The following is a 26,240-nucleotide window of genomic DNA, read 5'->3' as shown; positions in this document are numbered from 1 at the left end:
GTTAGTAGATAGTCCTAAGCAGCTTGACTCCAAAATGTCTGGAAGACCATCTGCTTCCATATCACCCTGCCTGAATAAGATCTGTGGATGAGGCCTTCTTGTGAGAACTTGCATTGTCTGTGGTTAGATGGACAGAAATCTGCAGGACTTTTTTAAATTACACCCCCCTCCCCATTGCTAAACCCTTCCCCAGAGATGATGCTCACACTGCTTTTATAGGCAGAGGAATTTGAAGCCATTTTTGTTTTGGAAAGCCGTTAAATGTCCAAGGGAGAAGTGGTATTAAATTTCCCTAAGATACTCTGATTAGTTCTTTTTTTATAATGATTTACTGATCTTATTATTGTTTAATAATAACAACAATAATAATGATACTGTGTTTGATATTTATTTATTTATTCTTCGCATCTATATCCCGTCCTCCCTGCCAAAGCAGGCTCACGGCAACTAACAACAATTAAACACCAAACAATAAAACAGTGAACAAACAATTAAAATTATCTATCAATTACCAGTTAAACAATTAAACCATTTAAAACAGTTTAAATTAATTAAAACAATTTTTGGTGCTACAGTTGTTACCATACGTTCCGCAATGTTCAGCGATAATGGGCATCTATTTATATTGTAGTTCAACTAAAGGCAAGTCGAAATAGAGCTGTTTTGCAGGCCTTGCAGAATTGGGCAAGGTCCCGCAAGGCCCTTACATCTTCTGGGAGTTGGTAGCAATTGAGAAGGCTCATGAGATAGGACTGTGAAATGGCTTTGGTGACTTATAAAGGTGGCATACACAGCACAATTCAGTGCAGTTGAAATCAGTGGATTTATAAGGTATAACTCTGTTTAGAATTACAGTGTAAGTTTACTAAATAATATAGTATCATCATATCACAGTAATTTTAGCTTTTGGATGGTTATGTTTAAAAAGAATAATACACATCCAGCCATGGGCATCCTTACATACAGGGCCAGCTCAGCCACCAGGCAAACTAGGCGGTTGCCTAGGGCGCCGGGAAGGAGGGTGCACCAAATTGGACTCCCCGCCCCCTCCCGGTGCCTCTGGCAAGCACCTAGTTTGCCTGCCTCCTTCCCCGCCAGCCGCTACATTTTTCTTCCCTTTGCCTCCCCCCCCCGCAGCTCCGTGCCCCCCTGCCTTCTCCCCTCCCCACTGCACCTCCTCCTCCCTCCTGACCTTTCCCCACACCACCTGGTTTTCAATGCTGGAACAGGCTCTACCGCCGCGTTCCGGCTCTCTAAAGCCCCCCTCCTCTCGCCTGATCACTGGGTCGCCGGACAAAGCCGCGCCGCGGGGCTGCACTCAGTCTGTCCCAAGCAGCAACCTGAAAGGGCACCTCTGCTGCCACTGACTCCTTTCCCAGCCAGGAAGTGGGGAGGGAAGGAGTCAGCGGCGGCCAAGGCACCCTTTCAGGACACTGCTTGGGACAGACTGAGCGCGGCGCGGCCCCGCAGTGTGGTTTTGCCCGGCGACCCAATGATCAGGCAAGAGGAGGGGGGCTTTAGAGAGCTGGAACGCAGCGGTAGAGCTGGTTCCCTCATTGAAATTCATGGCGTGGGGAAGGATCGAGAGGGGGGGAGCACAGAGCCACAGGGGGAGGTGCGGGGGGCACTTTTTGGGGGGAGCGCCAGGCAGCGAGTCTGCCTAGGGCGCCATGGGGTGTTGGGCCACCCCTGCTTACATAGAATGAGTGTGAGTGTACCTTCCCATACACTGCTGTTGCAACTGCTAAAGGCTTTCTTTATTCAAAATGTGTAATGGGCAATTTTTAAACATTATTCCCACCTCCCCCCCCCACCCCCAGATGAAACTATTTAAGGTACAGCTCCTGAACAGAACTTTGCAATCCTAGGAAGAGACTACCAACTTCAGCTCATACCAAAACATCCTGATTACAATTACATGTTTAGTTCCATGTACATAGTCATGGTTTACTGCAAAAAAAAAAAAAGTGTTGCAAGCAAAGTGAATAATCCTGCATGTTAATACTCAGACCAACAATAGCTGCAGTTCAGGAATAGTGGTTAAGTGTGCGGACTCTTTATCTGGGAGAACAGGGTTTAATTCCCCCACTCCTCCACTTGCACCTGCTGGAATGGCCTTGGGTTAGCCATAGCTCTGGTAGGAGTTGTCCTTGAAAGGGCAGCTTCTGGGAGAGCTCTCTAAGCCCCACCCACCTCACAGGGTGTCTGTTGTGGGGGAAGGAGATTGTAAGCTGCTCTGAGTCTCTAATTCAGAGAGAAGGGCGGGGTATCAATCTGCAGTCTTTTTCTTCTAGTCTAGCAATAATCATTAATATCAAAAAAGCTCTTGTGGTTTTTAATATAAATTTACGTATAAGGAACTTCATCATGATTCATGTAATCGGATTACATTTAGCGCTAATGGTTGTATTCCATTAATGAAACTAAAGAATCACAAACACTTTTTAAAGTACCTTGTAAAGTACTGGGCTTTTAAGTACCTGGGCATTTGTTTCTTCCAGTGATTCCAGTTCTCTAGATAGATGAAGAATAAAGAACTGGTCACTCAAGGTCCAGGTGTAATTAATAAAGAATTATCAGTTCCCCAATAGCCCTACCAATTTCCAACAAGTTTCAAAGAACTTCTGTTTTCAAAAGTTGAGAGGATTATTGCATAGTTTCATTTCATGTAGATCTTATCATCAGGGCCTCACAAACCCCCAAATGATATTATAGAATCCCATACTCTGTTAGGAAGTGGATTTTCCACTCTCTGAAGAATACAGCAATTCTTGGGATATTTGTGCTCTGGATAGTTAAGACCTTTGCAAGTAAATTTCTGACTCTGGTTCATACTTTCCCAGGAGCAATATTAAGAAGGAGAGAGAACATACACAGGCAATGAAAGGCATGAAAGTCTGGCTGGGGGTGGGGGGAAGTTACACATCTAGCTAGTAGTGTTTTACATATTTCATATGGCTTACTTTACTGCCTATCTTTTGAAATATTAATGTGGTAGCAGGAACAAACCATTATTTTCTCCCTGAAAAAATGCTGGACATTAGAGCTGTTTGGATATTGCAGGGGTGGCCATGCTGGCTGGGGCTGATGGGAGTTGTACGCAGTAGAACTGTAGGCAAAAAGCATCTGGAGAGCTACCGTTGACCTCCTTGGGATATTGGATTATGGGGTAAATACAAATGTCCATACACTTGCCCAGTTCAGGCACTGCAACACACCAGTTTACACTAATCATAGTTTAGGACATGTGTACTACATGTCCAAATGTACTACAAAGTAGCTTAGTACTGCTTTTTGTTTTCTTTCCTCTTAGAATTCAAGTTCATACACTCATATTCACTCCTATCTGCATGGTTAAGCAGTCTCTTGGAGTGGGTCAATAGATTACCAATCTGAGTATAAAGCAAAATCAGCACAAAGCAGAATTTACAAACTCTTTTCAGATTGTGTTATCTGATTTTGGTTTGGCTGACAATGACATTGATATATTAATTCAGACATCACGCTAAATCATAGTTAAATTCCCTTAACCATGGTTTAGAATGATACATATGAGCAACAGGATTGCCTATATTATTATGAGTAAATAAGAGTGGTGTTTATAGTGTAAACTGTGTATATTTTGTAAACAAATATGCTGTTTTGAAATGTATTGATTAAGCATGAAGCCTTGAACAGCAGAGGTAGCTTCAGTAAATATGTTCTATTTGACCTTTAATACTGCTGAGCAAGGAGCAATAGGTAGTTGAAGGATTATTCTTAGTTATGCAACGTAGTGGGACAAAGGTTGGTAATGTCTAACTGCTTGTTATTTGTCAAGGGTTATTCATCCAATTTATCAGCTACCGTTCAAGAGTTATGAGACTGTCTGGGGAGACTACACATAAATTACAGTTAAACCATCCTCAATATACTGTTAGCCCTAGAAGGGGGTGTCTTAGTCTGGAACTTTACCTTGTATAGCATCTGTTAGTGCTGAAAGGTTGGCACCTCTCTGCCTCTCAGCTTTACTGTCTAGCAGCACTCTTATTTCATGATGGTGGGAAATTTCAAGCTACTGTGACAATTTTGTCTCTTGAAAAGCTTATCACCCAATAAGTTTCATCTGAAATTATTATACAGTGTTCCAAATTCTTCAGTGGTTAATCACAAGCCGCTTCAGGTTATATATGTCTCCCATTAAAATAAATAAAAATGTAGGAAAATGCACGAGTGCTGTAGTTTGACTCATGGGAACGATGATTACTGGAACACAGAAAGCCCTAGAAGATTGGGCTTTATTTATGAAGAATTGCCTTGTCCTTCTCGCCTGTCATATCTTTGAGATTTTTTTTGTATGTGTCATCCAAACAGGGGCAGCCCAAGGGCGCATGGCGCCCTAGGCAAACACCTGCCCCCCTCCACAGCGCCCCCCCTCTGCAGGGCCACTGCGCCTCCCACCCGCCTTCCCCCCCACGGCCATGCCTCCTCCTCCTCCCTCCCCTCCCTGGTCAATTTCAGTGCAAGCCAGGGAACTGGCGCTGAAGCCCCGCACTCCCCGGTGGACCATCTAAAGCTGCCCCCACCCCGCCGAAGACTCACTTAAAGCCAGTGCCGCCGGCACTGAAATTGACTGGGGAGGGAGGAGGGGAAGGCAGCAAACTGGAGGAGGAGGAAAGCCCAATTTGGTGCCCGTACCTCCTGGCGTCCTAGGCAACCACCTAGTTTGCCTAGTGACAGGGGCAGCCCTGCATCCAAAACTGAAACCACACATGGTTGTGAATGTGATAATATCATCTATGCTACAGTTCATGAATGTCATTCCTATTCATCTACTTTGGAAAGTAAGCCCAACTCAAATCCCACTTTTTTTTAAAAAAAAAGTATTTTTAAGGAGCCGCTTGTTCTGGAGTTTCTATAGCATGATCGAGTAGGTTGTAAAACTTCCTACAGAGGCTAATCTAAGAAATATAAAAAAAACCCCTTAAAACTGGGCTTTGTGCCTGTGCTCTACAAACGAGTGCTATCCTTAAGCAGGTGTATTCACTGGGACTTTGGATTTCACTGTTTCTCTGAAGAAAGGCAATTGCTCTTACCGTTTAATTAAAAAACTGAAATATGAAACACTCTCGAGTGAGCGCCTCTTAAACATAACGGAACTTGTTTCACTGGGAAAAAAATTAACAGAAAAGGAAAGAAGGGGCAGAGACACAATTCGTTGGCTGGTTTCTTCGTTACTGCAGCCTTTTTCACGCCTCCTCTTTGATCTTTTCTCGTCGGGCTCTGGAAGCGCCTTGGCGGACTGAGGCTCCACTTCGTTGCCGGTTCTTTTTCTCCCATCTTATCTCTCACCGAGTCAGCCAGTCAGCATTCTTGATAACCAGTAGCCATTTCCAAGGAGCAAGGGGACCGAGCCATTGGCTAGTGAGAAAGGGGCGGGCCCGCTGGTGGCGCTTGCTTCTTATTTTCCTCTGCCTCTCGAAGTCGGGCGGGGGTGGTCGGTTGTTATCGTGAGTGGAAGGATCTTTGTTTTCTCACAGCCTGCTGCGAGTGCTGTGTGAAAATCTGAAGCCTCCCAATCCTCTCTTGCGGCTGGAGCCTTGGGGTCTGACAAGATGGCTGCCCAGCGGAACAGCGCTAGTGAGCAATTGAAGCGTTGGCAAGAGCTGCGGGGCTCACAGGTACCAGGACCAATACCCATCCCCGCCACACACATTACTCTGAATTGAGATAAGCGTGTCGGCGAGCTCCAGCCGAGCGCGTGTTTCCTTGTTTGCCTCCACTCGCGTGTTAATAAAGGCGCTGGATCCCCTTTCTGCGGGCGCGTCCGTGCTTTTGCTTGTGTGAATATTGGTAGGCATCGGCTTCGTTTTGCGATCCGAGAAACAGCGAGGAGGGGGTTATCACAGAGTCATTTTCCATCGGCGGCGAGGGATGGTGGGATGGGATGCTTCTAGTGGGGCATAGTGCATCGACCAGAATACTTTGGGTGGAGACCATGTCTGTGTGGATGCCAAGTGCGGCTTGAAGTGCCTGTTGGGGTCGGGTATCGAAGCGAAAAGAAAATAAGGCTTGTGCACCCTTAACAGCGGCGCAGGGGAGCGAATTCTGGCAAGCAGTTGTTCTTACCTTAGTCTGTGCCCTACAGTGCCAGAAGTGTTTCTTCACACGGCTATTAAACGTACTTCATTTTAACACAGTTCAATGGAACGTTACTTTTTGTATTGTCGATGACAGAGAAGGGCTGGATAATTTCGCAGGTGCAATGAGAGCCCTTGTAATTTTAGCATAGAAGATGAACATAGCTGCTTCTGGAATATGCCACGGATAGAAAGTTTGTTTAAACTGAAGCAGAGCAAAGTGCAGGTGGTATGTTAGTAGTATTAGTTTGTGCTGCTGATTGTAGTTTGAGAACTTTGGAAGGAAACAGCATTGCATGTTTTTGTGTCTTTTATTCGCTGTGCTTGCCAATGTGGTCCTATGCCAAATAGGCTGGCCGATCTGGACTTTACTGACAGATGTATTTACATGGGTGAAGCAGGCAGTAGTGCACAGCAAGGTTGTTAAGTACTGAAGAAATATTGGGAGGCGTATTCAAGGGGGGACATGCTATATTGAGTGTTTTTAGTAGGGAGTATATCCATAAAAGAAATGTGATTTTGAGTATAATATAATGAAGTTTATTCCAGTTGCCATAACTTTGGTAAAACTGGAAGAAAGTGCTTATAAAGGTGAGATTAATTGCAATCTGTTGTGCACAAAGGAAAGGTAGGGCAGTGTGAAGCTACTTCAGTGGGAGTTTGCTGATGTAGTTGTAAAGGAAAAGGTCACTGAGGCAAAGGTTTCCTACCAGTAGAACAATAGATATGCTACTATTTATACAGTCTCCCAGGTGATTTTGAACCTTGGATACTTAAACTAAACATTGAAACCTAAAAATTAAGTTTGACCCCTCTTCCAAATGTGTTATGTAGAACTGGAAGTGAGCTAAAGGACTGTATGGGTCTCTGTGTTACCAAGATGCAGCACAGGAGTCTTTAACATATGTTTACTGGAGGCAACAGTGAGGTTAGTGTACATAGCAGGAGCAACAATCTTTCTTTCAAGCTGCTTCCAAACGTTGGAGAGGGATAACAAAAAGAACATGAAGCTAGTGTTTACCTAAAGTTTAACAGATCAGTGTTAAAAGTTACTATTAAATTTGACACAAACTTTAAAATAACATTGAAGTGTAATTTGTCCTCATAACACAGTAAGTGTTCTAATCACTGGAAACAGAATTAATCACATGTATCCATGCATTTTTCCATCATAATACTATGCTGTCTCCCCCCCCCCATTTCTGAAAAATCAATAACTTCTTATTATGATAACTGTTCTTTCATGGTAGGTGACTGTTTGACTTAGTATGCATATTTCATCTGAATGACTATCCTTTCATACACTGCAGAAAAATAGCAGGAGAATCTGAGTATTGTTGATAATGTATAGGAACTGTAATACTGTTGATTTTTAAATTGTCAGGGAAAACCTTACTTTCTGGTTAAAACAATTTTTATTTAGTAACGTATGGTAACAATATCTTATTCCTGCGTCATTAATAACTTATTTTTATCTATCCCATATATTACTTTCTAACCACCTCTCCCCCCGTTACTTGACCCCCGCCGGTGTTATTTACTTATAATACTAATATTAAAAGGTACCCTTAACTAATAAAACAAAAATTTACATTCTTCTTCCTTCTAAGACTTAATCGTTATCAAAACTTGTCCAATGTCCTTTTATTTTCCACTCTTTTTCTACATATCTTCTGAACTTTTTCCACTCCATCTTAAAAATTTCTAAGTCATAGTCTCTTAAAATTCTTGTTAATTTGTCCATTTCACTCCATGTCATACCTTTTACAATCCAATCCCATTTCTCTGGTATTTTTTCTTGCTTCCACAACTGCACATATAATGTCCTAGCAGCTGAAAGCAAGTACCAAATTATAGTTCTATCTTCTTTTGGAAATGTTTCCATTTGTAATCCCAACAGAAAAGTCTCTGCAATTTTCTTAAATTTCTTGTTGAATCATCTGCCAATACTTTTTTGCTCTTTCACAAGTCCACCACATATGGTAGAAAGAACCTTCATGTTTTTTACATTTCCAACATCTGTCTGGCATCTTATTGTTCATCTTTGCCAACTTTTTAGGAGTCATATACCATCTATACATCATTTTAAAACAGTTCTCTCTAATACTATGACACGTCGAAAGCTTCATAGAGTTCTTCCACAAATATTCCCAAATTTCCATCTGTATTTCTTTATTTACATTTATTGCCCACTTAATCATTTGAGATTTCACTACTTCATCTTCCGTAGACCATTTTAAAAGTAATTTATATAGTTTTGAAATTAATTTTTCATTGTCTCCAAGCAGAACTCTTTCAATTTCTGTTTGCTCTTTTCTTATTCCTTCCATTTTAATATCATTATCCACCAAGCTCTTTATTTGTTGCATTTGGAACCAATCATATTTGTTATTCAGCTCTTCAGCAGTTTTCAATTCTATTTTGCCACTTTGTATTTTTAATAGTTGATTATATGACAACCACTTTTCTTCACCCGTCTCAGCTGTTATTTTTATTACTTCTGCTGGCACTATCCATAACGGTTTTCTCTCATCTCCATATTTCTTATATTTCATCCATGTATTTAGCAAATTATTTCTTATATAATGGTGAGAGAAAAAACCATCCATCTTTTTTCCCATAATACATATAAGCAGGCCAGCCAAATTTATTTCCATGACCTTCCAACGCTAAGAGTTTTTTGTTTAACAGATGCAAAAGAGAGAGGCGGTAATTGGAATCCGCCTCTCTCTTTTGCATCTGTTAAAATTTTCATTTTAATCCTTGGTTTCTTCCCAGCCCACACAAACTGACATTTTTCTTTGCCATCTATTAAATTGTTTGCTGTCTTTCACAGTCGGGATAGTTTGAAACAAATTATTCTTGGTAGAATATTAATTTTAATTGCAGCTATTCTGCCCAGCAATGACAAATTAAGTTTATTCCATTTTAACATATCTTCATCCATTTTACGCCCTAGCTTCTCATAATTATTTTTGAACAAATCAATATTCTTCATTGTTATCTCGACACCCAAATATTTTACCTTAGAGGTACAGTAACTTCACAACCCGTTAGCCTCTGGAATTCCTTTTGTTTATTTACTTGCATATTTTTACATAGAAGTTTTGATTTTTCTTTATTAATACAAAGTCCCGCCAATTAAGAACATAAGAACATAAGAGAAGCCATGTTAGATCAGGCCAATGGCCCATCCAGTCCAACACTCTGTGTCACACAGTGGCAAAATTTTTTTTATATATACACACACACACTGTGGCTAATAGGCACTGATGGACCTCTGCTCCATATTTTTATCTAAAATTCCCCATATTCTTGTATTTTAGCTAACAACAAAGGTGTGACTTGTATGGGATTTTCATTTATAAACATTATATCATCTGCAGTGCTCTATATTTGTAAATAAATCCTTTTACTTTTAATCCTTCTATTTCTTTATCTTCTTGGATTTGCATCAGTAAGATTTCAAGAGTCATTATAAACAACAGTGGGGAAAGCGGACAGCCTTGTCTTGTACCTTTGCTAATTATCATGTCTTCTGTAAGATCTGCATTTATACATAACCTTGCACGTTCAGTATATATTGCTTTTATCATACAGTTTTCCTCCAACTCCATTTTCTCCATTACTGCAAACATAAAGTCCCAATTTAAATTATCAATGCTTTTTCTGCATCCGCAAAGAATAATGCTACTTCCTTTTCTGGATGTCTTTCATAATATTCTACAATATTTACAACAGTTCTAATATTGTCTCTTATTTGCCTTTTGAGGAGAAACCCCGCTTGATCTTCCTTTATAAAATTTGTCAAATGTTGTTTAAGCAGTTCTGCCAAGATTCTTGTGTATATTTTATACTCATTATTTAATAGTGAGATTGGTCTATAATTTTTTACATTCGTGACATCTCTATCTTCCTTTGGAATCAACGAAATAACAGCTTCCTTCCACGTATTTGGTATTTTCCCTTTTATTCTTATCATGTTCATCAATTTTTGAAGTTTCGGTATTAACTCCTCTTTGAAGGTTTTAAAAAATTTAGCTGTACATCCATCTGGCCCAGGTGCTTTTCCATTTTTCATTGCATTCATTGCTGCTTCAATTTCTATTTTTTCAATTGGATCATTCAAAACTTTTCCCATATTTTCTGTTAAGGGTGCTATTTTAATCTTTTGTAAATACTCTTCCATCTTTTCTTTCTATATTTTAACACCCTTAAATAATTTGGCATAATACTTAAAGAATTCTCTTTTTATTCCTTCTTGATCTACCACCTCTCTTCCCTCCACCACAATTTTATTAATAATTTTATTTTCTCTCTTTTTCTTCAGTTGCCAGGCCAAATATTTTCCAGGTTTATTTGCTCCCTCGAAAGATTTCTGCTGCAATCTTTTCAGATTCCATTCCAGTTCTTTATTTAACAAATGTATCATTTGTGTTTGTAATATTGCAATCTCCCTCATAATTTTCTTTTCCCCTGGCCTTTTTCTCAGTTCCCCTTCTTTTTTCTTTATTTCATTTTGAATGTCCAGCATCTGTTTTTCTTTTGCCTTCTTGTCTTTATTATTCAGTGTAATCAATATTCCTCTCATTACTGCTTTATAAGCATCCCACACCGTCTGAAATTCTATATCGTTATCATTTACTTGGAAAAAAGTTTTAGTTTCATTTTCTAGAGATGTCACTATTTCTTTATTCTGTAGTAAATCTTCATTCAATCTCCCATCTTCTCGACTTTTTAGACAGTTTTGTAATCCACATTATTGGGTTATGATCAGCCGCTATTTTAGTTAAAATCTCTATTTTCTTTGTTATAAGGCCTAAATCTTTAGTACCCCACAACATGTTAATTCTGGAAAAAGTTTTATGTCTTGCTGAAAAAAAGGTATAGTCCCGCACTTCAGGATTAAATTTCCTCCATATATCCTCCAAATTTTAATAATAATAATAATAATAAATTTTTATTTATATCCCGCCCTCCCTGCCAAGGCAGGCTTACAAGACATGGAATGAACCATGATTATAACAATACATTATATAATAAAATACAATAAAAACATTAATAAATTAATTAAAAAACCACTACAGTTAAAGGTGCTACCATACAACGCGGTGTATATGTATATATCAGATGGCTCGGTGTCGCTTCAGGATTCCATCTTATAGGCCATTTGAAAAAGGACAGTTTTGCAGGCCCTGCGGAACTGATTATAGTCTCACAGGGCCCGTACCTCTTCTGGGAGTTGATTCCACCAATGGGGGGCCGTTATTGAGAAGGCCTGCTCCCACGTTGTTTTCAGTTTGGCCTCCGTTGGTCCAGGGATTTTTAAGAGATTTTGGGAGCTAGATCTCAGTGCTCTCTGGGGGATATATGAATTGGTCTTGTTTAACCAATTAAAAAAAAAGACTGGCAATTTTCCTTCCTTATTATTCCCCCCCCCCCCAGACCTATCCAGTGTGTTCTTAATTGTTCCATTAAAGTCCCCCATTATCAAACTTGATCTTATGTCACTTCATCAAATTGTTGTATAATGTCTTTTTAAAAAGTATCCTTTGCTCCATTTGGTGCATACAGTCCCAGTAACAATGGTTTTTTTGCATTTAATATTATTTCTACAGCTACAAATCTTCCATCTTTATCTTTAAACACTAATTTTGGGTCCAATTCTTGTTTATTATAAAAAAAATCACTCCCCTTTTCTTCTGTTCAGCCAATGAATGAAATTCTAGTCCCAATTGCTTATTCCATAAAAATTTGTAATCCTTTTGTTTGATATGTACTTCTTGTAAAAAAACTGTATTACAATTTTGCTTTTTAATACAATGAAACTTTGGCTTTCTTTTTTGTGGTGAATTTAGTCCATTTACATTCCAAGATAATAATTTGTAATCCATCATGGTGCAAATTCTTTATGTTCTTCATAAAATCCACGCACTTCCTGTGTGCTTGTAATTGTAATCCTTTTTCCTTGTAGCTCAAAGCTCAAATCTTCAGGTATTATCCATCTATACCTCATTTCATTGTCCCGTAATTTTTCTGTCAATTTCTTATATGCTCTTCTGTCATTTATCACTTGTCTTAGCAACTCCATAATTCTTACTCTGCTGCCTCCCACTATCAATGTTTTAAAGTTTTCAAAGTGTTTATTCATGATTTTTCCCACCATTTCTTTTGTCATATATCTTATAACCACATCTCTTGGTAATTTTTTTTTTTTTTTTTGCATATAATGAGTTCACTCTATACATATAGTCATACATGTTTCTAGTCCCTTCAGGATCTTCCTCCAAAAAATCTGCAATTATTTTTATTATATATTCTTTCAAATCAGTTTCTTCATCCTCAGGTACTTCTCTCAGACATATCTGGGTCTCCATCAATTTGCAGTCATGAATTGCCACTTTTTCTTGTATTTTTAACAAGGTGGAATCATGTACTTTCACTCTCCCTTCCACCTCTTGCACTTTTTTTGATGTCACCACAGTCTCATTTCTGAGATCCTCTATATCTTTTTTTAGCTCTTCAATATCTTTTCTAATTTCTTTTTTGGAAGCAGTTATCTCTTTCATTCCTTTCATTATCCTGGCTTCCATTGCATCTAATTGGTCCTGCATTTTCTCCAGTGAATCAGTCCTTGCACAAGTTTGCTTGTGGTCTGACATGTAAAAACACCGAAAATTTTGACCTCGTCAAATTAAATTTCAGCTATCAAATTTAAAAGAGTGAGGCTTGCTCTTTCCAATAAGCCTAATTTTGCTGCCCCCAGAGCCTCCTGGACTCAGATATTAATTTTTAAAGTTTTTATTTTTTCTAAAATGGCGGTCATGACTTTCTACCTTACTTTAAAAAAAAATTCCTTTTTCCTCTAGAGGCTTCTAAAATGGTTGTTAACAGTAATGTCCAATAGTATTTACCTTATAATCATCACCTCTGTCGGCTCCACCCATTTTTAATGTCCCAAACACTTAAAAAAAATTATTTAAATTTTAGCCTCCTAGCAATGGCCACCGATGTTTTTCTATGGTATTATAGTCCTAGAGTAGGCTGGCTGCTTCAATTATTTCCCTTTTCCATCTGATACTTCCTGCTTTGCTTGCCATCAAATCCCGTTTTCGCTGGTAGAGAGATCTCACAATACTTGACATATTTCCTGTGTTGGCTGTGGGAGCTGCAAATCTATGATGATGGGGCTTTTTCTCCAAAACCGCAAGTAGACAAAACAATAAATTCCTTTCCACTTTTTAGCACTGTCCTTTAAATTTACAAAGTCCAAATTTCACCCTTTCTCCCCTTCTTCTTCCAAGCTTTCTAGATTTCAATTTCCCACCTTCTGATTTTATTTTGTTTAACTTTAATTAGTCCCGGAATGAAAGATAGCAATCTGTACCTTTTCTGTAGTTATCCAGATCAACACTGGCCTTGTATAGCTTTAGATATTTAGCAGTATCAAAGAAGATTAGGATCCTGTCGAGCTTATGTCAAATAAATTACTCTGGAAACGTCTGTAGATGATGAAAACGCAACTCGTCTCCGGAGACCCCTCAAAGCCTCAAAGGAGGAGCCCCCCTGGGACTCCCTTTTAGCCAAGGTAAATCTCCTCAAAGTTTCCTGTCCATATCTTGGACTGATCTCTGAATGAGAAAAGTAGGCAGTAGGCATTAGATTGCCTTCCACTACCCCGAACAGAAGTTCCAGCTTGCTCCCCTTCTGAGAAGCAGTTCAGCTCGGCATTTTCCAACCCCAGAAGTCCAGGGAAAACCTTACTTTGAAAAGCCATTTTTCTCATTCTAAAATGTTAAATATTTCGGGGGGGGTGTGTGTGTGGATCTTTTCAGCTTTTTCCAATAGTTTCAGTTTTTCCATTAGAGAAGGGATGTTTTTGATGGGAAAGGATTATTTTCCCCTCCAATTTTTCTAGTCAGAGTAAAATTTAATTGATAGGAATGTCAAGGACACGTCATTATTAACCTATTTTGATTCTAATGTGGTGTTCTAATAAAATGTAGAAAAAAGTATCGAAAATGGGATTTCTTCCCGACAGAGTACTTATGACATTTTAGATTTTTTAAATCTTCCTCCATCTGTTTTTGAGATTTTGGTAATGTAATAAACTGTAATGGAGTAAATCAGTTAACTGGCTCAGAAATATCAATTATAATTTGTTGACAGTCGTAATTCAACTAAATTAAAACATGAACAATGCGATTAATTAAATTCAAATTGCAGAAATTCTTATTGGTGTTTACTAAACAATTATAGACATCAGTGTCCAAGATAGCAAGCAATGCTGTTTGAAGGATTTGCAGCATTAATACTCATTTTGTCAGACTGGAAATCTACTACTGTGCTAACTGCAGTCCTATATGTTACAGCATATTTAATTTATTTAGTTTAAAACATTTATTAGCCACTTTTCTCCCTTCTGGATCTCAAGAAAACTTATGATATTAATAAAACATTATAAAAACACAAAAATGCAATAAAATATTACTATAAAAGTCAAAATTTAAAAACTCCAGCTAGTATTACCAATAACAAAAGCTAAATCAATTAAGCCGCAGTCTTAAATAAAACTGTCTTCAGCTGCTTCCTGAAGATCAATGATGGAGGAGAGGGGAATCTCCCTGGGGGAAGTTGTTCCATAATTGTGTGGGAGTGTAACCACACCCAAGACAGGGGAGATCTTGGATCCCCTGCCCAGAGAACCTCTGTCTTGTCAGGATTAAGTTTCAGCTTGTTCACCCTCACACAGAACTACCATGGGAGAAAATTCTACTATTATAAACTACTAATAAACAATTGATAAACAAAACTGAGTGTATATTTCATAAGGTTAGGGTATACATAAATGACAATCAAACAACTATCAGTACTAATCCATTCAAAATACATATCAAGTAGAAATCAGATTAAAGTTCATTCCAAGCTGCAGCAATGAACAGGGCTGGTGCATGGGAGTTGGCAAGGTAGGCGACTGTCTGGGATGCCACCTCACCTACAGTGCGCCTTCAGGTGCCCTCTCCTGCTGCTCTGCTGCGGCAGCCGGGTGGAGGAAAGAGGTGGCCCTGCGTCACTCTGAAGCTGCCTCTCCTGCAAGGAGAGACAGCCTCAGAGCGAGGCACAACAACCCCGCAGCCCCTTTCTCGCCCCTGGCAACCGGGTGGAGGAAGGAGGTGGCATGGCGTCGCTCTGAAGCTGCCTCCCCTGCAAGGGGAGACAGTCTCAGAATGAGGCGCGACAGCCTCAGAGTGAGGTGCAACAGCCCCGTGGCCCATTCCCCTGCCCAGCAGCTGGGTGAAGGAAGAAGGAGGCGCAGCATCACTCAGACCCCCCCCCCCATGGGGGGCATAGCTATGTGGGTGGCCTGCAGTAGCAAAAATCCCAGCTCTGCCCCTGTAATGAAGAGTCCTTTAAGGAGCACATCACAAAATTTAGATGATGTATCTCTGTATAGTCTGCAGTAGTATTGCCCTATTGCAATACTAGTACCTGGAATTGAGTTTGAAAGTTGGGAGCCAGTCAGTTTTCTGGCCACAGTATTCTGTAGCAGTTAGTGTTTGGACAGTCTTCAAGGGCAGCCCGAGGTATAATGCATTGCAGCAATCTAATCTAGACATTACAAGGACATGGATCACAGTGACAATATATGGCCCACAGGTGGCTCACCAGCTAAAAGGCCACGGGTAGCATACCAGTTGAAGCTGGTAAAAGGTGTCCCTGGTAGGCACAGCCACCTTTTTCCAACAGAAGGCCAGGTCCAGTAACACCCCCAAGCTACAAAGCTGCTCCTTTAAGGTGAGTGCAGCCCCATCCAGAATAAGAGATATTCCCATTTCTGGATAGAACCTTCCAACCACCTCTTTTTTCAGGATTAAGTTTCAGCTTGCTAGCCCTCATCAAAAGTGGCTGTAGGTCTCTTCAGGGTTTGTATATCCTTCCTGGGATCTGCTGGAAGTATAAATTGGATGTGAGTGTCATCCACGTATTGGCGACAGCTCAGTCCAGATTTCTGTATGATCTCTCCAGTGGTTTTACATAAATGTTGAAAACCATGGGGGGTGGGAAGAGAACCTTGTGGAACCCCACAGGACAGAGGCTATAGGGTAGAGCAGTAGTCCCTTAGTACAACACTCTGGAATGAACTCTTGAACTACAGATTCTCAAGCTAGGACTGAAAGCATACAAAACAGTGCCTCCCATTCTCAATCCCAAAAGGCTACCATGAATAGTGGTATCAAAAGCCACCAAGAGATCCAGGAGAGCTAACAGAATTGCACACACCCCCATCCAGCCACTGGTGTAGATCATCTACCAGGGCAAGTAAAGCAATTTCAGCCCTGTGACCAGGCCTGAAACAGATCCAAACAATCCACTTTATTTAGAAATCCTTGAAGTTGGCTAGCCTTAACAGAATTTTATCCCCCAGCTCAATAGCACCTACTGTCCACTTTACCTATGGTGATGCATCACCAAGTACCCTGGGGAGCATAATTGGGAGAGGTAATCTCCTCCCCCCACCCCTTCCCCAGCTAGGTCTCAGTGATAAGCAGTCATGGGATAAGAGAACTGTCACGGCTTCTCTTTTAATTTGTGTGGTTAGATATGATGTGTCTCTTAATTTTGCTATTTCTCTCTCTGGGTTTGTAATGCAGCCACCAAGAAGTTAATTCCAATCTTATTAATCTTTCTCTCAGAATTGTGACCAAGCTGTAAGGCTTCTTCATTGGACTACGTGGTCCCGAGGATGAGACTCTTATATTTTAATATCATAGGACTCCAGGTTAACAATAAAACAAAAACAAAACTTTATTTGTACAAGAAGCATATTGGTTTTCAGATGTTTATAGCTTAACTCTTCAGTGAATAATAACAACTTCTGACTGGGGTATCACACCCTTTCACTTCACACACTCATCACTTTCAAATCCTCCTTTCTCTTCCTAACTCAAATTTTTGTCAGCTTCTGTCTCACTGTGTTATAATACTCTGATAATATTTGGTTCTCTCTCTCTAGCCTCTAATATCCATCTAAATATTTCTTCTTCTCTTATATAGAACCTTAATGCATTTCACAGCACTATATGGGATTCTAATCAGAAAACTTCTCAGACGCTGTAGACTGCTGACTGACCAAAGCTGACTGTTAACTGCTGACTGACAGACTGGCTTTTGCATTCACTCTCTCTCCACACACACACACACTTCTAAGCTCTTTCACTCACATATACTCTTTCACTCACCAACCAGTCATTCAATCCCCCTTTCATCTGCTTTGTTCATCTGCAACTCACCAAACATTTAAAGAAGCACACAGTTAAAACTTTAAATCATTACAAGGACAGATCTTGTGGATTAAAAACTGGTTAAAAAGCAGGAAACAGAGTATAAATGGGCTGTTTTTACAATGGAAGGTAGTAAGCCATAGGGCTCGGTTCTAGGTCTGGTGCTTTTTAACTTGTTCATTAATTATTTGAAATTGGAAGTAAGTAGTGAAGTAGCTAAGTTTTGTGAATGACACTAAGTTGTTCAGGGGGATGAGAACCAGGGAGGACTGTGAGGTGCTCTAGAGGGATCTGTGGCAAATGAGGTTCAACTTGAGCAAGTGCAATGTAATGCACATTGGAGCCAAAAATCCTTACTATAAATATGTGTTGATGGGCTCTGAACTGGTGGTAACTGACCAGGAGAAATATCTTGGAATCATGGTAGGTAACTCCTTGAAAATTCTCAGTATGACTGCAATAAAAAAAGGCAGATGCTATGCTGGGAATTAGGAAGCGGATTGAAAACAAATCAACCAATATCGTAATGCCCTGTATATGTCTATGGTGTGGCCTCATTTGGAATATTATATACAGTTCTGGTCACCACACCTCAAAAAAGATGCTGTATCATTGGGAAAAGTGCAGAAAAAGGCAACTAAAATGATAAAGATGGAACATCTTCCCTATGAAGAAAGATTGAAGAGGTTAGGACTCTTTAGCTTGGAGAAATGATGATTGAGGGGTGACATGATAAGAGGTTTACAAAATTATACTTGGGATAGGGAAGGTAGAAAATGAAGTACTTTTCTCAGTTTCTCATGGTAGAAGAACTTGTGGGCACTCAAATTAATGAGCAGTAGGTTTAGAACAGATAAAAAGAAGTATTGCTTCACCCAAAGAGTAGTTAATATGTGGAATTCACTGCTGCAGGAGGTGGCGGTGGCTACAATCATAGACAGCTTCAAGAGGAGACTGGATAAACATATGGAGCAGAGGTCCCTCTGTGGCTATGAGTCACTGGGTATAGAGTGGGGGTGATCAAACTTGCTTAACATAAGAGCCATACAGAATAAACTCCAGATGTTTGGGAGCTACAAGACATGAACGTCAGATGTTTGAGAGCCAGAAGGGAGGGAGGGGAGAGAGGGACGAAGGCAAATAGATGGGGGGAGAGGAGAGAGGGGTGTAAAGAAAGCAACTAACTTTAAATATATTCTCCAAGCCAGCCAACAGGGCATTGGGGGTTTCAAGAGCCACACAATATGTGTAAAGAGCCACATGTGGCTCTGGAGCCACAGTTTGGCCATCCCTATGTCTGGGCTAATGATGATCTGTATTCTTCATGCTGGGGGGGGGCAACAGTGGGAGGGCTTCTGGAGTTCTGGCCACACTGGTGAACCTTCTGACAGGTTTTGGTTACTGTATTACACAGAATGTTGGACTAAATGTGCCACTGACCTGTTCTCACTATAAAAGTGTTTAAAATAAAATAAATATTGGTGTCTTTCACTAGGAGCTGAAGACTTTTTTAGTTTTGTTTTGTCTGGTGGTGATTGTGGAGAAATATTGTTTCTTTGCTGCCATTACTGTCACAGAGTAGGCTTTAAGATGAGTTCTAGCCCATGCCTTTTTGGATTCATCCTGAGTCTTTCTCTGCTGTTGCTCTAGCCATCTTCCCTGTCCTTTTATCATCCACAGCCCCTCAGTTAAACCAAGGGGCTGACCAGGCTCTTAGCCCTGAGAGAGGGTGCCTAGGAGCAAGTGTCCTTTTTCTAATGTTGTTTGTTTATGTTTTTAATTTAATTTTGAAGACTCCTTAAAGATGCATGGAGGGTTTTGTAATCTGAATGGATCTATATCTTGTTATGAGGAAGGGAAGTACACATTGTTATTGTAGTGCTCAGTTGAGTGTCGCTATGGTGAGGGACACTTAAGAATGAATACAACATTACAGCTGTTAGCAATGTTGTTTATTTATTACATTCAGTTTTTAAACTGCCCTCCCTTCTAGGACTGGGCTCAGGGTGGCGTACATTAAAATACTCATAAAAATACAATAAAAGGTTAAAATCACAGAAAATAATAATACCAATCAGATGGCAATAAAGCTACCTGGTAAGTCACTGCCTTGCGGAGAGGGGGGAGGTAGGAAAAGCTGTACAAAAGTTGATATTATCCATTTGATGGTTATAAAGGCTTCACAGCCATTTTGTTCTCTGTACATGGAGATGGGCACAGAGGATGAGCATGGACCGGACCATGGACAGGTCCGTAGCTAAAGGGGGGGCTGGCAATTCCATCCAACCTCCCCTTCCACTTGTATGGCCCCTCCTGGTAGCCTGCTCTCCCCGCGCTCTCTCAGCCCCTGCACTCGCCGCTGCCGCTCTCTCAGCCCCGCACTCCCTGTCGCTCCAGTGAAGCTCCCCGGACTCTTTCAAGGCTGCCTCCCCCCTCAATCAACTGATCAGCGGGAAAAGCCTCACAGAGGCCAGCGCTGTCCTTCTCCTCACCACCCCAGCGCTGATCGGGGGAGGCGGCCTTGAAAGAATCCAGGAGCTTCATCAGGTGGGTGGGAGGGAGGGGGAGGCCCCGCGGAAGGGATCAGGGGCCTCCAGAGTGGTGGGGAGTGTGGGGGCGCCAGAGCAGTGGGGGCTGCAAGAGCGGGAGGCGGCCTCCAACTGAAATTTTACTCCCTGGCCCCCCCAACTAAAATTTTCTGGCTATGGGCTTGACCATGAACCTAATTTTACCACAGACCAGGGCCCAGTTCATAGTCTGTGAGCCCAGTCCATGCCATCCTGCTGACACAGACCTCCCACAATCCTCCCATGAGGTTTGTAAGGTCTGTATCAGCGAAGATTGCAAAGCCACGCAGTGTGCAAGTGAAGGCTGAGTGGTGACTTCCACTCACTTCCAGGTTGGTGAAGTTGCTACTTGGTTTTCATTCACATGCTACACAGCTTTCACTTGCACACTGTGTGGCTTTGCAAAAGCCATTTAAAGGGAAAGCATTCATTTTAACTGACTTTGTAAGTCGCATGGCAGTACAGACCAAACAGACCACAACCTGGTCCATTAAATGTGGAAGTTCTTGGTCTGAGGGTCCATAAACCCCACAGACCTTGGATCTCTGCAGACCATCATTTTTTTGGACCGTGCCCATACCTATTCTTTAGCTTCTAGTTGTATGGAAGCAAGGAATGCATGTCAAGAAAATATCATTACGATTTTGTTTCTGAAGTTGAGGTGGGTGCTATGATTGCTTATATTCATGTAGGACATTGTTGGTTCAGGATTCAAATTGTATGGTTTGTTTGGGTTAGAGAGGTTCAGGACCATTACTTTAAACAGGGAAACCTTTGGAGGGTGTAGGGCAGCTGTTTATGGAGATAATGGCATCAGACTTGCACAGAACACAGTTCTGCTTCTAATCTAAAGACAGTCCTCTCCCCAATTTCAAGTGAATTGGTCCAAGGGGTTCAGTTTCACATGCAGTAGGTGTTTCTTGGCACAGCACAAATGCACTTCACGGATTCCTATTGAGGGAATGGTGCTGGCCTCCCCAGCATTTTTTTTTAATCCTGTCTGTGTTCCATTCATTTTTCTATTCTTACAATGACTATCAGTAGTTTTTGTTTGCTTGTATGGAAATCTCTGTTATCTTTCCATGTTGTGGTATGCTGTTTGTTTCTTTTTACAATATTAGGAAGGCTTCCTTTTCAGAAAACCTCTCCATCCAAGAGTTCTGTAAGTTATTCCCCTTAGGGGACTTCGGGGAGAGGAACCAAAATTGCAGGGGCACTAGGGATGCCTGCCCATCAAAGACTCTAGTTCTTCCCAGTGTTTTGTGTTTTAGTAACCTGATTAGCCTGATTTTAGTAATGTGGAAGAAAGCCAAAGTCATACAGGTGTTTCCATGCAGGACAGTATTTTAAGGATACTTAATAAATTGCTGTTAAAACAGCAGTCTGCTTTCAGCAGTAGACCTACATTTTCCTTGATTACTTACACATGACTCAAAATTCAGATAATTCAATTAATGTTTATGCTTAAGGCATGACTATTATTGACTTTTCACTGATGCTTGAAAACCAAGCAGTGTAGTTTGTTTAAGATTTGTTTGACAGTTTGAAAGTAAAATATAAAGCACTGGGAAGACTTAATTACAGGATGCTTTATAAATCTGATTACATTGAAAGCTTGGCAGTACAGCTTGGTTGGTACTACGAAGTATGTTACTGAAAATGAAAGTGTTTTGAAAAGTTTTTCCTCTTTCACACACTTATTTGTTTCTTAATCTTTGGGTTCTTGTTATGTAGAACCTAATATCCCCTGGTGATTCCTCCTTTGAAGTAACAGAATCTAATGCGGGAAGCAATTTTTCCTGTAGCTTCAGAAAGTACAATTCACCAAATGTTTGTCCAATGAATCCACTGTTATTTTCACTGATCCGTATTACACAATGATCATTAAACACAAATTTCTTGGATGTGCTTCTCATTGTTGTAGTTTTGATTCTTTTCAGAAACCAGATGCCTTGACCACGGGAGCAGGAATTCCAGTGGGAGACAAGTTGAACATCATGACGGTGGGTCCACGAGGCCCTCTCCTAGTTCAAGATGTGGTTTTCACTGATGAGATGGCACACTTTGACCGAGAAAGGATTCCTGAGAGAGTTGTGCATGCCAAAGGAGCAGGTATGTTTTAGAGAACATACACTATTTTTCTTCTGCAAATGGAATGCTTAAAGCTGTTGTATAGCTACGGAGTTGTCAAACACAGTTCTATGGACAGAAGGGGGCAAGAGGTGAACCCCCCCCCCCAAAAAAAAACATTTGTAGAATTTGAGATTTCCAAAACTTAAATAAGATTTGATGTTAGGGCAGAGCTCTACTTCACGTAGCCACTTCTTTTCAGTGCTGTTACAGTACAGTGCTGAATAGGCTTAGAGCAGCCCAATCCAGACATAAGTGGCAGCTGGCTGTGGCGTAACTGCCACGCCGCTAGTAGACTTTCTGAGGACTTCGGCATGCTGGAGCTTGGGGAGGAGAGAGGCGTAGTTTGCCATGAGGGAGACAGTCACCATGGTAACACCGCTGGCGTAGGGCAAGGGAGGTGGAGGCAGCTGGAGGGAAGGGCCAGCCCACCTACCCTCCATTGGCCAGTCCTGGCGCATGTGTTGTGGCTCATGACAGTCAGGGATGGGGAAAGGCTGCCCCAGAGAGGCTGATAGCCATCCTCAACCCACCTCCAAACAGAGAACAGAGCCAATGATGGGCAGACCATCAAAGGCAAAGGAGAGACGTCCCAGCAACACGGGGAGGGAACAGGAGTGAGGCTGGGCATGCGTGCACAAGAAGCCTGGATTGGTGGCGAGGTGGGGATGGGGGGCAGGACAGGCCCACACGGGACCACAGAGAAGCTGTCAGTCCCCTCACACCCTCCTGCTGTCAGAGTCTCTGCCAATGGCAGGCAGACTAGTAGGAAGTACCAAGTGCAGGAGTTCACTGTCAGACATCGGCTGGAATGTGTCTGGGAGTGAGCAGCCCAGCGGCAGATACCCCCCCACCCAGAGACCCTCTGTATTGCCCTGACGCCCCCTGCCATGTGCACGAAACTCCTCCCCCGAGCACTGCAGAACTCAGAGTGCGAGTGCATCAGCCGCAGAACTCAGGGTCCACTTCATCAGCCCCCCCTTTGTGCCCTGTGTACAACAGCCCTGACAGGTGGCACCCCCCCTCCCCTGTCCAGCCACGCGGGGGCAGCATGGCGGCTCATAGCCCGACCCCCCCTTCAGTAACCAAGTCTGTCCACCCTCCGAGGCATTCCCTTGGAGAGGCCACTGACAGAGTGAGGGGGGGGGCTGCCCAGGAAATGTGCAGCAGATGCCAAGCAGGAGGGACAACAGAGGGCACAGCTCAGACTTTATTTTTCCAGAACAGAGTGCAACAGTCTCCCTGGTGTGCACTGGGCAGGGGCTCCATTCAGTGCAGCGGGCAGAAACAGCTGAGGGAGTGGGGGGGGGGGCTGTGGAGCGACACTCGGAAGCCTCTGAGTCCCACCTGCAAAACGGAGACAGAGATCAAGAGTGCCTGCAGGGGAGGCAGCTGGAAGAGCAGGCTGCGTTTCAACCGGGCGCTCTCTTACAGGGACAGTCTCTGACCCACCTCCCCACAACGGGGCAGCTGCCACACACACACACTGCTAGGGGTTGGGAATGCGGCAGAGGGCAGACCAAGGGAAGGGAGCAGGCGGCAGCACAGGGGAGCAGGGTCAGCAAATGCCCCCTGCCTGAGCCCACTGTCTGGTTCAAGTGCCAGAGACGCTCGCACACCAAGCGGCCGAGAGCGAGGGGAGGAGGGGGGGCACAGTGGAACTTACCCAGACATGGGCGACAGTCCTCGCTCACATGAAGAGCCTCCGCAAGCCCGGAACCTATGGAGACCTGGAAACAAGAGCAGTTAGGCCCAGGAGAGAGACCTCGCTCTCCCCCTCACAAGTCAAAGATACTGTCAGAGCTATCATGCAGTGAAAAACCCATCACCAACGTGCCTGCCTGTCCCTCGTTCTAAGTCTGCATGGCTGGGAGCTCACCGGCAGAGCCCCTCGCCATGCGCTCCTCCCTAACAACTGAGTTGCGTGAGGCAGAGTGGAAGTATTTCTAGGAGGGGGGGCACGGCGATTGGCTGCTGGGGAGGGGGCTCGCCAGCACGGGATGCGAGGGGATTGGTGAGGCAATTACACCACTCCCTAAGGGGGTCGTGAGCTCCCGCGGTGGCAGGGACAACCTTTGTTTTTGGTTTTAATGAGCACCTATGGGATACGCCGCCATTTTCGCGGGCGTAACAGTACGCCTCTCGGGGAGGGTGTGTCATAGCCCAAAGTCCTTAGGGAGCCACCTAAGCCTTGCCATGCCCCTGACTCTTCCCCCTCTTCTGCCACTGCGGTCCGCTCCGCCAGACTTACGCCTCCACTCAGGCACTGCTGCACTCTGGCGGGGCGGCACTCACGTAACTCCCCTCCACTTTGGTGCCACCGCTCTTCCACTGGCGTATGTGCCACTTCCACCAACATAGCGGTAAGCCCACTCCCAAAGCACTTTCACACACCCCCCCCCCCCCAGATTGTGCTGTAAATCCCTTATCCTAATTCTGTAATTTTTACAATAAATATATTTCATTTGGCAGTGTTTATGCTGAAATTCTTCTTTAAGGATTTTTTAAAAATTGTAAATACAAATGAGAGTTTTTGACAGGATCTGTGATTTAGTGTAGAGGTCTGGTGGTTATTTTTATTTATTTATTTATTTATCTAAGATTTATATCCCGCCCTTCCCACTAGGTGGCTCAGGGCGGCTTACAACATATAAAACTAACATGGAATCTAAAATTAAACATTAAAATTAACATTTCATAATTTACAGTTAAAAATCTAAACAATTGTTATATACATACAAAGGGAAAAGTCATTCCTCTGGGCAAGTAGTAGCTATTGAAGGAATGTAAGAATATAAAGTAGTTCTTTGTTCTACCCCTCCCCCCCCCTCTCTCTCTCTCACACACACACACTTGTGAAAGTTTGTACTATATGCCTTCATAAGACAGCTATTTTTTTTTGAAGAACAGCGACTAGAAATTAAAAGTTACATTTTAAAAAGTATTTTACAAATCATGGTCTTTGTTTTCAGACAGTATTCTGTTGTGTGGTGAAAATGGGTATGGGTGGGGGGAAAATCCAGAATGAGTTTCCCGTATATCCTAGCCCACAATAAGCAGGAAATTGATGGTTTAATTTAACAAAACGAACAAACCAAAATTCCTACAGGAATTGAGTGCTGTGCATCTCTTCTGCCTTCCTGTTGTCTTCAAATGTTGACAATAAAATATACAATCCAGGTGAACACTACCAAAGAAAGGACCTGGCAGTTGGACTGAACACCCTTCCTAGGAGGAGGAAATTGTCTAAGGAGGACATGCATCCTTAGACTAGACAGAGAGTCTTCTAGATATTTTCCAAGTTCAAAGAGTTGTGAGATAAGGGGCAAATTTAGTATCTGAAGATAAAATTCATAGGCACATGTTCTTAGAGTCCAGTATCCTACTTCACCTCTTGTCAGCCCATGAATTCTACTCAAGGTAGATGAAGTATGCATGCTGGTGTCGTTACTATCTGTGTTGCTTTCACTGGAATAGATTCCTTGATGTGCATCCAAACTTGTGCACCGTTGAAGATAATGCAGTGCAAAGAGCACTTAGTTATGCACTCAGTTGTTCTGCTACCCAGCCACTGAATATGGTTACAATTTGTATGGTATAATTTCAGTTTTTATTTACTTTATTTGTAGTCCCACCTTTTTTACTGAAAATCAAGGCAGATTAAACAGTAAAAGTCACTGCAATCAGTAGAATGTGATGTCTGATAAGCAATGTAGTTGGGCCAAGATTACAGAAATTTGAAGCAAAGCAGAAGTATTAGATGCAATATGTTAAGGAATGAAAAAAATGGTATTATATAAGTAGACAATACAGTGGAACCAGGACAGTACATACCAGAAAAAGAAAATGCATTCTATGCACCGTGGCCTAGTCCACAGTCTTGTTCTTGTTAAAACACCTTCCTTGAACCATTCTGTCATAACATAATCCTATTATAAAATGTTCTTCTGTACAGTTCTGTTTTACATGGTTTGTGGAAACAGAAAAGTATGGAAGCCTTCCTGACCTTCACAGGTGGGCCATTCTATAAGGTGGGAGCCACTAAAGGGTGCACATGTACACCAGTTTCGGAGCTCATTGTGGGAGCCTCGTTGGACTGGCCTGACCTGGAGGTGGACTCTGAAGATATTTCAATACCTTCA

At 42.0% G+C, this 26,240-nt stretch overlaps 1 protein-coding gene across 1 annotated transcript in view; it reads left to right on the top strand.

Moving 5' to 3' along the window:
* Positions 1 to 5,237: 5,237 nt before the first annotated feature.
* The window catches only part of CAT (catalase), a 33,811-nt gene continuing 12,808 nt past the window's right edge, over positions 5,238 to 26,240 (top strand). The window contains exons 1-2 of the mRNA XM_060261741.1: positions 5,238 to 5,660; positions 21,909 to 22,080. Of these exons, the coding sequence (XP_060117724.1) occupies positions 5,595 to 5,660; positions 21,909 to 22,080 (238 nt within the window). The 5' untranslated portion in view covers positions 5,238 to 5,594. The remainder of the gene's footprint in view (positions 5,661 to 21,908; positions 22,081 to 26,240) is intronic.

This window comes from Heteronotia binoei, chromosome 21 (assembly GCF_032191835.1).
Source record: "Heteronotia binoei isolate CCM8104 ecotype False Entrance Well chromosome 21, APGP_CSIRO_Hbin_v1, whole genome shotgun sequence".
Lineage (NCBI taxonomy): Eukaryota > Metazoa > Chordata > Lepidosauria > Squamata > Gekkonidae > Heteronotia > Heteronotia binoei.
Note: the sequence above shows the minus strand (reverse complement) of the source record. Positions and strands in the feature narration are given on the sequence as shown.